Genomic DNA, 13518 nt, shown 5'->3' on the forward strand with positions numbered 1-13518 from the left:
AACAAAAAAAAAAGAATACATTAACCCTACAATCCTTAAGTGATACGAAACGAAAAAAAAACACGATCGAATGGCTACGAATAAATTGAGAAATTACTTCTTCGTACGTGAAGCTAAAGACATGATGTAACCGTTTGGCGGTTTTTCTGGCCACCATAAACCTCTTTTTGTGGGGTGGTTTAAGAGTTTCTTTGTGATGTTTGCGTGTCTGTCGCGTCGCATTCGTTTCTCCCTGAAACGGAGAAGGAATCTCTTTAGAATCACCTTTTCCATTTTGTGCTTTGGTTTCGATGTTAGGTTGCGCGCGCGCGCGCGGTTGTTGTTGGGCAGTTGCTCAATTTTGCAGTCCATCTTGACTTTTCTTTTCTTTGCTTGCCCTTACTAATTGTTACAACAACTATTTTGTGTGTTGTTGAATTGAATGATTGAAGAAAAAAGGAAAAAAAAAACGAAAGCTCTCTTCCAACTAAAGGTCTAATAACTTGGAAGGCGCATCATTAATGCTGCTGTGCGTCCATTTTGTTTTTTGGTTAACACATCTCGTGTCCTTTTCGCCGAATATCCTTTCTGTGGGGATATCGGGGGTTAAGAAAATCGTCTCTTTTTCGTCCCATATAGCCCACACACACAGAGAAGCGGGAACTAAGAGCGGTGTATTTTGGCTGCTGCCGCTGCTACACTATGGAGCATGGAACTGGGAAGGATAAGGAAGCTTCCTTTTTAAGGGGTAGTATAATTTTCTTTGCTTTTGCTCCGGGAGGTGTGTATTAACTTTGTAAAGCGTTTGTCGAGGCTCTACATACACGCACACACTGCTTAGTACGGTGCAAAGCGGTTGTATCCTCCTCGGTACATAGTTGCCTGAAAAGAAAAGAGCGGCATAATGTAAGATGTCTGGCTTCAATTGCTACCTTCGCGTTAAACTTACCCCATAGCCGTGTACGGGTCCGATACCGTGTCCTAGATATGGATCGGGATACTCCGCACGTCCGTATCTGTTTTTTGAAGGGGAGAAACAGTATTAATCTCTCTGTGGATGCTTCTAGGATCGGCGTAACTATTACTTACCCAGCGACTGTCGTGTAGCCGGCAACGGTTGGTTGAGCTGCAGCAGCTGCTGCTCCATATGCAGCCCTTGCAGCTGCGGCCGTATAGCTTGCCGAGTATGCCTGTGCTTGTGCCTGTGCCTGCGACAGTGGCGTCTTTAACAGTGGAGCTGCAGCCTGTTGCGATGAGTATAGGGGATAGGGGAGAAAAGAAAGAAAGAACGGATGAAAGCTTCAACTACACCAGATTAAAGTTTAATGCTGGTACGAAACAGTAAAATCAATCTTTTAGATGTAATCAAACACACACGCGCGCGTCTTCATTTTCCGATAATCAAAGTATTCTCCATCAAAAATTCAAAACTCAATTCACTCTTCGCTACTGCAGCTTATCCTAGCCTCGCATTATATACCGAGCAACATTTCCAGGTTCTATTCACATTAATGAAATCCCAACTTCACCACACTTTATCGTGTGCGGTGTATCTTGGCGGAAGAGTCTTGTTGGAGAATGTTGCAAAAGTTAGTCATCGATTATCGCCACCCCGTACGGAGGGGCACTAAACTCATCTTTTCGCAACGGGCACATAACACGAGAACGAGAGGAAAAAGAGCAAAACTCCGGAAGCCGAGGGCGGATAAAATGTGCAAATTAAATTACTTCATCCGAGGTGGATTCTTACAGTTGGTTAGGCGCGCACATTCGGGATCGGGTTTCCTTCAAAGATCGGAACCATGATGACGATGATGATGATGCTGATGTGGATGTGTGTATGCAACGAAAGAGCTCTATTCCGCCCGATTCGTTTGGTCGACCCTTTTACACGATTAGGGAATGATTTGCTCTGGTTGATGGGAGCCCTAAAAGGTACAGCACACAGTACGACCATATGGGTGTGTTTGTATGATGAGTTACATTGGCGCTGGATTCGAAGTATGTGTGTGTGCACACGTGTTTCTACGCTTCAATTGCGGGCCAGGTTTGCACAATAAAACAGGGAAAGAAAATTTGACACTCCGAGAGGCTGTACCTTCACGTGATCTTAACACCGAGTCATGCAAATTATGTGAGATGAAGCTTAGATTGGATCTAATTTGCCTTTTATCGTCGATTATGATAATACTTCCCCTAGGTCGTAATCGCATAATTTGGAAATAATTTGAGCAAAAATGAAGTATGCTAATATGTTTTCTTTTTTCTATTCCGGATTAGCATTAATATGAAGTAAATTATACCCATAAGGAATCATTTTTTCTGGCTCGGTTCGCTTCCATTGGAATCAAGCTTGTTTCGTAGCTTGATAAAATGCATGTTATTTTGTGAGATTGAACACGTTTCCTCATCGTGTGTATCTGTCGTTATCTGCGTTGTATCTTTGTGAGTGAGAAAAGCTATAATTTTTACGCACACACACACACACACACACACACACCAACACATTACATATATCGTTCTTTTCCCGGATTATCACCAGACATCCAGAGTACGTGCCTTGCATAATACACATACACACTTTTGTCTAAGGAATTGTGTCTCCTGCGCCTCTCCACGTGGCCGAACAACTAATGAATGTTATTAGCTAACAAATGTCTACCGGAATCCCATCCGATAACAGGGCGCAATAGATGGATACAGCCAGCGTGGAGAAACGATTTATCTCTTCTTTCTTGTCCAACCAAGGGGCACGAGCAACACAGGGAACAAGGTGACACAGGTATGAGAGCAGAGTAAATTACGAGGATATTTCTTCATTTCTTAAAGGCATCATGAAGCGTCTTCGTACGGGCGGAAAATTAAAACCCCTTTTCGGAAAATTCTTCCTCTTCTATCGATCGCCTCGAGATGTGGGGGAAGCGATTTAGGGTGGAAAAATTATTGCTTCATCTGTTTCGCTTAATTAGAAATCTTGGAGAGCTAGCGAAAGGAGACAAACCGGCCGCGAATAAAAGCGCTGTGCGGTGGTGCGTGTTTTGTTTGAGTGAATTGAACGGTAATAAATAATGCTAATTTATTAATTCATTAAAACGCGCGCTTTCCCTTACGGTTCGATTGGAGACTCTCACAGTCTATGTCGGCAGGTTATAGGGCATGGAGCTTTTCTGTGAAACGCTCTTTCCACTCGGTTAGCGATGTTGTACCGGTTGTACACACACTCGCCTGTCTACAAGTTGGACAATCTCCAAAACAGTTGCCGATTGCTCTCCCGAAACCGCTCTCCTTCTCGATCGATCGTGCTCGACGAAATCGGATCGATTGATAAAGTTTCGCTGAGTTTGGCAATATTTGTGTAGGAAAAACGGTGACCGTACCGAGCAAACCACACAAACCATCAATCGATACGGGGAGCAGACACAACACCTACCGATTAGATGGTTCGGTATCGTGTAATTGGCCCCCAGCGCGCTTGAGTTAATGAGCAGTCTACGAATCCGGGTCTGGGCAATTAGGAAATTGATAAGGAAAAGGAGTGACTAGGAGGAGGAAAAGCTGGAGGTAAGAGCGTTGGGAGCAAGTGGCAAAGGAAAAGGAATTAGGCTTAACTCTAAGCACGAGGCAGCATAATGATGTGTTATCATTCGATTAAACGATTTGACCGAGCCGTCCTAATCGAGCAAAGACACTTTGAACAAGAAAAAATGTGTCAATGTTTCTTCGAGTTTTCTTCACTAGGTAGAGGAAAAAATATACCAACACTATATACAGCTATCAAATATTCGCAATAAAGATTGGAAATAAATGAAATGGTTGTACTTACGTTCAAAATGGTAGGTTGTGCTTGAACCTCCGTCACCGGTTTAGCAGCCTATATGTGTTTGGTTTTTTTTCGTTTTTGTCGCGCATAACATAATAACATTAAACATAAGGGAAAAACATAAAAAATACGGAACAAAAATTGCGCAGATGGAACGAGAGAAAGAGAGAAAGAGAGAGAGAGAGAATGACGTATTAAGTAATGGTTTCAAAAAAACAGGGTCGCACAACAGCTTTAGGTTATTAATATTTATCGTTTAAACATGTGCTTGCTGTATGCTCGTTTTGGGGTTCGTACCTGGAAGAGGAAATGCATTGTTATTACTTTCCCACTAGAGCTCGACCTTTCCTCCTTTGACCTTTTTTTTGAAATTAATTTAATTTTTTTAAAGCAGAAAAGGACAGAGGGACGGAGAGCGAGATTGTACTTTACATGTGCGCCCATTTTTATTTTCCCCCAAAAGCTTTTATTCGCAAATGGCGCCTTCTCGTGCGGTTGTTTAATTCATGAGCTTTTATTAAAGCCTGGCAAAACAAAACCGAGCAAAACAAAAAAGACAAACAATGAAAACAATAATGTATTCTTTGTTGGTTACATTATGAAGGGTAATTTATTATCGTTGCTTATCGAAAAACAAAAAAATCGAATGACCCTTTTCACGATAAAAAGCTTGAAATCGATGACGGTGCAATTTATCCTTCACCATTGTTCAGGCTATCCCAGTACGGCAAATATATTTTACGTAGCAAAACAAAAAAGGACTTTCGTATTTGCTTGGTTTAACGTTTCCCGACAAGGGAAGTCTTCTTAACCCTTCCTAACAAATTGATAATTTCAAATACATGTCCCGTTGATTGATTCGACCCCAGCTAGACGTATTGACATTTTCAATTATGCCCTCCCATCCCGCCCCTTTCGCACGTGCATTAATTTTCTAATACGAAGCTTCCAGCGCACATGTCCGTGGCACCGAGGGTTAATTGTATTCCACCAGCCTAGAAGCCACCGGAGCGTAAAAACCCATCCCATAATATCTGCTCGGATGGAAAGCAGAGATCCGATCCGTAAAATCTCGCCATGTAGCGCGGCATCGTGCGATTGACATACATTCATTTTGTGTCCGTTTCCCTTAGTACCGGGAGCGCGTGAAGCACCCAACAACACTCCGGTGGTGTGTGCGCACAGGATCCCCACCCATTACCGTTCGATCGTTATCCCCGGGAACCGAGAAATTGCTTCTAATCGACGGTAAAACGATGCCCGTGATTTACCAAATTTGTGTCACCCTGACATGATCGCAAAGGAACGGTAGAACCAGCGACACGACTAGCCTCGCGACCAACACCACTAGGGTTTGGATAAGGCTGCGGGGCTCGGTCGTACATCGCGATTTAACGCACCCCCTCCGTCGATAGTTCGGCTGTGTGTGTCTTCTCTGCCACGTGTGGTGGAACAAAAATCTCATAAAACCGCTCGCAAAGCGAAAGCCGAGAATTCGCGACAAGGCTTTGATGGTTTGGTGGATGAGGTTTTTGCGCAAGAGTTCCAACACGTCTCTAGGAATGTGTTGTGCTGTTACCAAAACGTTCTGTTTCCCGATTTTCCGGGGCGCACAATGCGTAGAGTGGATGAATTTGTTTTCATTGTCCCTAGTAGGTGGTCCAATAATAGTTTCATCGGGTGGAGAGAGGGACTCTGTCATGGCTCACAGTCAAAAGCCGTGCGTCCGTGCGGTGTATCTGTCGGATCATTTTCAAACGATTCGGGCACGAGATAAAATTCAAGCATCCTGTTGCATATTTAGGGCAAAGCTTTTGGGTGTTTTCCCACGCCGCACTGTGCGAAAGTGACGTTACGGTGGCATTAGTTGCTCATTGTAGTACGGATTCCTTCTATCCACCTGGGTCCACAGGACTGTGCTCACGGAAAACACCGCCACATACACACACACACACACACACACCCATATGCGGTGTCGGCGTGTTTGTAGAAACAAAAGGCGACCAATGGCGACCGTAGGACGAACGAAGACACAATCACTACCGCAACGCCGGAACAATGGAGACCGATCTTCTCCGTTCTGTTCGCTACAGGTTTGGGAAGGTGGTTAGTGTGGTTTTGGAATTGAAATTGATTCCAAATTTGATTGCATTTCATGTGAGGCTGATTGTTCCATTTCCTTGTATGTGTGCGTGTGTGTGTGTGGAACACATTTGCGACATTGCGTAGATTATCTCAGACCACTACTCCTGGGTCCTTCCGGAATGTACACCGTTGACGATCGGGGGGAGCTTTTGGCAAAAGGACCCACAAACACACATACATAAATTCACCCCAAACAAAGCGAAGAATCGCGGGTGAACGCGGGCAGTTGAAGGGCGCTGAAGTGCGCCAGCATCACATCATGTGTGCTCATGCGAGAATGTTCCACCCGAGGTTCTGTGCTTCACTTGCACTTTGGACAAAAACACGGGCATACCCGGACGCATCGATGCGTTATCGGTCGACGCAACCTGATCAAATTTCTTCTCCCCCTTCCGGACCAGTTATATCCCACAGCTACGCTTCTTCCAACCTCGTTCTACCTCTCCGGAAGGTTCGCAAATGGAATGGAATTTGAATCCCGAATCGAATTACGGTTTGGAAGCTAATGGAAGATGAAATGGATTTTGCCAACGTCCGGGAAATGTTGTGCGATACCGACGGAGACCCGCACCCCCCTCCGTGTTCGTTCGATGAGCTTTTGGGCTTTATTTTGGGACGAGTTTTTGTGTGCGAGTTGGGTTGTGTGCGTGTGTGTGTGTGAAGTCGCCGACGCTCACAATAGCAGGAGAGGGGCTAGTTTTAGTTGGTTTTGATCTTTTGACGAGACATTTCATCGATCAGTTCCATCCATCGGGACAGTACGCTCTCTCGTTCTTTCTTACTGGGCGATAATAAGCAGACAATCAGGCCAACCCAATTACGATGGTGAGCGTCAGAAATTATTAACGGTGAAGACAAATTTTCTTTTCATTTCCCATTAAGACGTTTCGGCGAAGGAAACCGTTCGACCGTCGGTTTATAAATAAGGGAAACAAGGAAACAACCATTTTTCCATCAACCGCGTACAATTGCCCGTCCGGAAAGCGTTTTGTTCATCATTGATTGATGAATAATTTCATCGCCACTTCGAGCCACTGCTGGGGATGTGTTTCGTTGGAGATGTTTTTGTAAAAGCGCTCGGAAAAAGGAAATCGATCAATCATAAAAGCAAATACAACATCTCGATCGGAATTTTCCATTTTTATCGCTTGCAGTAATAATTTATCGCACTGGAGGAAATCGATTCATCAACTTGTGTTTTGTTTTTTTACTTTATTTTTGCTATTAGCCCTATTAGCGTGGCGGAGGAAATTTGTACTTTGCTCTCCGCCATTTAGATTAATCTGTAATGCGTTATGTTGTGTGGGTTTTATGTTTTCTCTTTGCCATTTTCATTTCCAAGAACTCGATTTTGTGGTCTATTTTATGTGTGTGTGTTTGTGTACAAAAATGCAAAACATAAGTACACGGTACTGTACACGCTAAACAAATTATAAAACCTGCTAACGGTTAGGCAAAAGAGGCAAAACCATAAAAAATAAAGGTAACAAAATGTCCCCATAATCTAATTGCTATCACGAAACACTTTCGCTAGGATTGGGTGGAACACGTACCGGGGTTCTGCCGACGCAGATTTGCCTTTATGAATGGTGCAGCTTTTGCCGTTAAAATTGCAAATGGAGCGAAAATTTAGTTGGAAAAGTCATTTCAACGTTGACAGGTGGCATTTATATTTCACAACCTTGCCACCCCCAAACGTTGTTAGAGAGTGTGCGAGTGTGTGTGTGTGTGTATGTGTGTGTAAATAAAAAAAATATGACACTCAAAAGCACCCAATAAAACCACCGTATTTCACTGTCAAATAAATCCGAGGATCGAGGACCGATGGAGACGCCTGGTGGTTTGTAAATAACGATGGAAGATAAAGAGGCGGGAAAAAACCCAAAACATGCTGATACAGCTCGATCATTTACAATGCAAAAATACAAAACACACACACACACACACACACACACACACACACACACACACACACACACACATGCTACCTTCAACACATACAGGAATTCTGTTAAACCATAAGCGTCACGTAAAAAATCACATTTTTGAGTCCCTGTCACATGGCAGCAGGAGCAGCAGCATGCTTCTTGCTTTTTCAATTGGGATTGATTGCAATCGTGCGGTTGCGAAGAGCATCAAACCAGACAAAAAAAAAAAAAAACTAGACGCACTGATGAGTGGCATAGCAACAAATCAACCTCTTTCCCACATCCCACCAAACCTTTTGAAACGATCACCTGCGAGACAGGGTTATGTTTCCGTGTCGTATGACAAAAAGTATCAAATAAATAACCCCGCAGCACAAGCACAAACGGGCCAAGTGGTTCCGAAACGGTATCCTCCATTTTGCCCTCTCCTCTTCACATACTGTGCGCCACAGTGGAAAGGCAATGGACAAAAAAAAAGGCACCCGCGAAGGACGGAAAGGATACCGGAATATTATACACCGAAACGTGACGAACAACCTGTGTGTCTGTGGGAGTGCATCGCTACACTCAGGTCGGCTATCGTGTGTTACCAAAATGATGCTAGTAGTTTTCCATCGCAATTTTTCACTCGACATGAATAACATCTCGCTGTGTGTGTGTGTTTTTTTTTCGAGTTCGGAACACACAACGCTAGCAGCTATTTTGTGCTGGCGGCGGCGGTGGACAAATCGAAAATTGATTGATGTTACTACCGCCTGACTGCACTTCTGAGTAGTGTGAGGAGGATGCGTTTTTTCAAGTTATGATGCATCGCAGAAAAAAAAAAAATAGCAAAAAATGGGCGACCGAGTGAGACGTGTACAAATGACAGGATTGATGGCCAAGCAGCTATGTCATGGGTGTAGAAAAGGAGGGAAAAAAAATCCGCATGTTGGTAGAAGAGTAAATAGCCCGATGATTGCTTTATGGCCGCCCGAAAATCGAATAGTTTTCCCATCAATATTCGGAAGCATATAACTAAATAACGATCACACAACTGATGAAGATGTACGAGCTGCCGCTGGACACCTGTTACCGGTTCGATTATAAAGGTGTGCGCTAAACTACGATGTAATTTAATAGTCCAACAGCACGAGGAACTGTTGATGATGATAAGAGGACCCACGGTTTGATCCACTTTGAACACTTCATTTTCGTTCGTTCAAATAAAGATTAGCTAATGAAGGTACATGTGGAGAGAGATAGAAGCTTTCCCCATGAAGGATCAACCGATGTCTTCGCCTAATTCTCACCTTACTCCTCACTCTACTACACCTCTGATTAGGCACACTTTAATCCACGGTTATGGGCGAGAGCGCTTATCGTTAGGCGGCACTTACCTGTAGGCGATAGTTGGGATCGGCTGTTGCTGCTGCCGCTGCCAGATACGGGTCGAAATAAACACTGCACACCAGGAGGAGGAGGAGGTGCGAGGCAATGCGTGGGAATCCATTTTGTTACAATACGATCGCCATCATCATCACCATCGTGGTCATCATCATTGTACCATACGGTCGGCGGATAGTTGAAAGAGAGAAAAAGGATTTCGATTAGTTGAGGTTTATTGATTATTTAGAGGCATCCCGATGCACGCTTCCCCATTCTTCAACTGACTTCACCTCTTTTCCCCCGATCCGACCTCCCTCTCCCTGACTGTAGTGGTGCTGGTGAGCGGGTTTTCCTCCCAATCCGATCTCGCATCGGCATCGATCAACACCATTTCCATTAGTCACGAAGAAAGCCACCCCGGAGGGGGGTGGGAGGGGGGGTTGGTTGTGTGTGTACGCATGTTCGTGTTCTTCCTGTAGGCAAACACATCGTACACTTACCACCAAAACCCGTGGGTCGGGAAAAAAAGGTGAAGAGCAGTGAGATGAAATTGGGGAAGAATATTTGATTTTCCACTGCGACCACTCGAGAATTCGCTTGCGCTGTGTGTTTGTACACGTTTCGTTGCGTTTTGTTAGCTTCAGCTACGCTGAACTGGAAAAACGGACCCGTGGCAGACGTACGCACACATGTCGTACGGGAAAGTTTGACCAGCCCGCTATAAACGTGCGTCGAAGAGAGTGGAGCACAGCATGCCGCTGCTAGTTTGGGTGGATTTGTTTTGGAATTTATCGTTAACGAACGGGGTTTTCCCTGCACGACCGCGTTTTAGGGCACGTTTTGGTGGAAACACAGGAAGTGACTGTGTGTGAAAATGATTTATTGATCCGTTCGTTGTTAGAGGGATTTTGCCTGCGGAAAGACACCAACCATTTCGTTGGGGCCGGGCCACACTGCTGGCACTCAGTCGAATCAAAAAGGTAGAATTGGACAAGTGTACGTGTGTCTAAAAGAGCTTGCCGAAAGCCGCATATCTCATGAAGTGAGTGTAAAGTGAAAATATCCTACCGAACATTATTTCGGGCAGCCAGTTAGTGAAGCGATACACCGAGGAACGGAACCGGCCACCCACTTGACCAAGAAGGTTGTTTGTCTGTTTTCATTTTTCAACCGACGAGAGGGGGATGTGTGTGGTTTTTGCTTCCTATTTACTTGTGTGTCTTTGGGAATCGGTTGGTAGAATATGGATTTTTCACAACCCAACATACACAGCTACACGGTGGGAGATTGGTGAAAATTTAATTGAATTTATGATTACTTGCTTCCTTCTTTGCCGGTGTGTCTACGGCTCTTCGAATGCTGTGCGCGGTTAGTTAAAGGTTGAGAGTTTCCTATTTTTTCTCCAATCGAATGGTTGCTGTACAGTTTTGTGGAATAAATTAATTAAAGCAGTAAAGCTTTTAACGACAATTTGAAGAATTTGCAAATGGAATCGAGATGAAATGGTGGCCGGTTCATGTGTGGTTCATGTGGAAATATGAAGTAACTAATGGGAGGTACTCTTTGAAGCAGTCTTCAAATCTGTTATCTAACGACCGACGAATAATCGATACTCTGGATGTGAAACGAATTTCTAAGAAAACTCTCTAGTTGGGGGGTTCGATTCAAAAAAAAAAAAAAAAATAAAAGGCAGGAAATCAAAACTTCAAAACACCAAGATATCCCTTCGTTATCTAATCAGTAATCGAACTGACCCTACGATCTAGTGCTTGGCTCGAGCTGCCATCGTATAAATAGCAAAACAGGTATAGAATTTCCTTGAGGTTAACTTGTCCGTTTTCCAATCATTTTTCACTTGTGGGTTTCGGGGTTGGGTAAAAGGTCTATTTTTCTCTTCCCATCAGTAATCCTCCCCCATATCTCAAATGACGCTCGGAGGGTCCAGGAAAACTCCATCCATTTTCATGCGATTCTCTGATCACTTTCTAACTCCACTCGAAAGATTGAAGCTCACCCAGCAATCACCGTTATCGATATTAGCTACTTCCATCAGCGGAGTTGGAACCCCAGGATGGATGGATTGATTGGATAGAGAGCAAATAAAAAAAAACCACCATCCTGCAAGTGTGTATTGCGGCTTTTCATAAATGTGAATGTTCCTCGGGTTTTCTACCAACAAACTAAGCGAGGTGTTCATTTCAATCGAGAAGATACATCTCTTGCTTATTGCAGTACTCGGAAAGGAAAAAAAAAGTACCCTGTGAGCACCGGTACGCGAAAGCCTGCGACCAGAGTCAACCAGAGTTCGAGGAGCCTCTTCAACCACACACAAACACCGACACTGGGAGTGTTGTGGTGGTTTGCGTTTTCTGTAGGATTCCGATTCTCCGAATGGATGGGAATCAATTTTTACGAGATCATATTTCCGTTTCCGTTCAGTTTTCTGCGTTCGATGTGTTTGCCGTCGCCAATACAAGAATGGATATTACCAGGCAACCAGTGTGTATACGGCAGACAGGTACACCCATCGAAAGTGATGCTTCCAAACCATCGACCACGAGGAGCCGAGGGAAGCAGAAAACTTTCGCCCGCCCATTCGCATAAAATATTGTCAATCTTTTCCCCATTTTCCAATTGCCAATCAGTGCACGATAATAAAGCCGATAATGATCTGCTTAGATGCATTATTTGGCATTTCTCGGCGAGCAGCAGCGCAGCGGTCGAGAAAAATCCATCTCGAGTGTGCTGAAGAGCAGGGAAACAATTTATGGTAAAAGTTTGCCGCCGTATCGTAATCGTAACTAAGAAAAAAAAAAAAAGGAAACGAAATCATCATCCCAATAGCGCACCGGTAAGCAATATTGGACTGGTGCTGTAGAGGATGCGTCTGCTCCAATCATCACCGTATGGCGGACCAGGCGGATAGTAGCGTTGTGACCTACGGGAATGTATAATCACCCAAAGCGGAAGGTGATGCCGGCGCTGCAAAGGAGGTTCGGGAGAGCTGCGTCAGCTTATTTAAATCTTTCCCATTGCCGAAAGCAGACCATGCACGACCAAAAGCTAATGATCGTTATCGCGTCTAATGTATTTTTATGACTCTTGAAAAATGATGTCGATACATTTGCCATCGGGAAACTGGGGAGGTCGGAGAGGCATTGAAGGTGACCAGGAGGGGACAAAATGAAGATGAGAGCACCGTGTATATGGATGGAGAGGATTGGTAGGGAAATGACGCAAGGCAAGTTAATGCCATCGCCCCAACCCAACCGAGGGCAGGCGGATGAAGCTCATCTCATTTCACTTAGCTATGGCCGAATTGAAAAGCTTTTTCTTTGTCAGGGGAAAAAAGAAGGATGGATGCAAATGAAAATCCGACGAGGAAGAGTTGGTGCGTGGTGGTTTTCTTGATGGGAGCGTGGGGGAAGTTTCCCGCCCGGGAACTGGGGATGTTTCTGCATTTCCTTTCCCTTCGGGATATGATGCTTTATATCTGTGTGATTTTTTTTTGTTTAGCTTGATACAGAAGTTGAGAGCACGCTGTACTCTTCAAACACTTGGTAACGGTTAAACGCAGACGGTTGGTCGCGAATGGTGGTCTGCTCTGATTCTGCCATTAATCGTAGCATTTCAAAAGGTTGTGGAAGGTACGGAAGATCTACCATTACTCATCCTTAGACGAGAAGCTTTAAAGCTGAGCTTTTTATCCATATTCGTCCAGTTGGGATATTCATCAATTATTTGGATATTTGGTTTAAAGCAAAATTGCCCAAAAATTTAAATAAAAATTCATTATTTAAATAAAACAAAGTCCTCACTACGGGGAAACGTTTCAGATGGGATTTCTATCCTGGTCCTGCTGTGTGAAGAATAGCGCCACTGGCACAAAGAACTGCCCCGATCCAAAAGTCATCATAGACCCTAGTAGAAGAAAATGCATTACAGACGTCCATTTCCTCCAATAGCTGGAACACATTCGCAGTACCTACACAGTCTCATTTGCTTCCCTTTGGGAGATAAAAATTACCATGCCATTTGGAACGCGCTCCGGCCAGCAGAGTGAGGTTATTTATGGTGGAATGATTATAATGCGATTCATGTTTCTGGTACGAAATGCAAAAGGCACACGGGGTCAAATAGTTGCCGCCAGCGGGTGGGTAAGTAACTTTCGCTAGCGTCTCTTACAGCGTCGGATGAAGTTGTAAAAAAATGTCGAGCCAGCACAGAATGAAGCCAAAAAGTTTGCAGAAAGTTGAAAACAAAATTTGCACATTCAAA

At 44.2% G+C, this 13518-nt stretch overlaps 1 protein-coding gene across 1 annotated transcript in view; it reads right to left on the reverse strand.

Moving 5' to 3' along the window:
* Positions 1-809: 809 nt before the first annotated feature.
* The window catches only part of LOC126561669 (AF4/FMR2 family member lilli-like), a 145902-nt gene continuing 133193 nt past the window's right edge, over positions 810-13518 (reverse strand). The window contains exons 11-15 of the mRNA XM_050217958.1: positions 9252-9315; positions 3803-3850; positions 1069-1223; positions 929-995; positions 810-861 (exon numbers count right to left, since the gene is read on the reverse strand). Coding sequence (XP_050073915.1) covers positions 817-861; positions 929-995; positions 1069-1223; positions 3803-3850; positions 9252-9315 — 379 coding nt within the window. The 3' untranslated portion in view covers positions 810-816. The remainder of the gene's footprint in view (positions 862-928; positions 996-1068; positions 1224-3802; positions 3851-9251; positions 9316-13518) is intronic.

This window comes from Anopheles maculipalpis, chromosome 3RL, assembly GCF_943734695.1.
Source record: "Anopheles maculipalpis chromosome 3RL, idAnoMacuDA_375_x, whole genome shotgun sequence".
Lineage (NCBI taxonomy): Eukaryota > Metazoa > Arthropoda > Insecta > Diptera > Culicidae > Anopheles > Anopheles maculipalpis.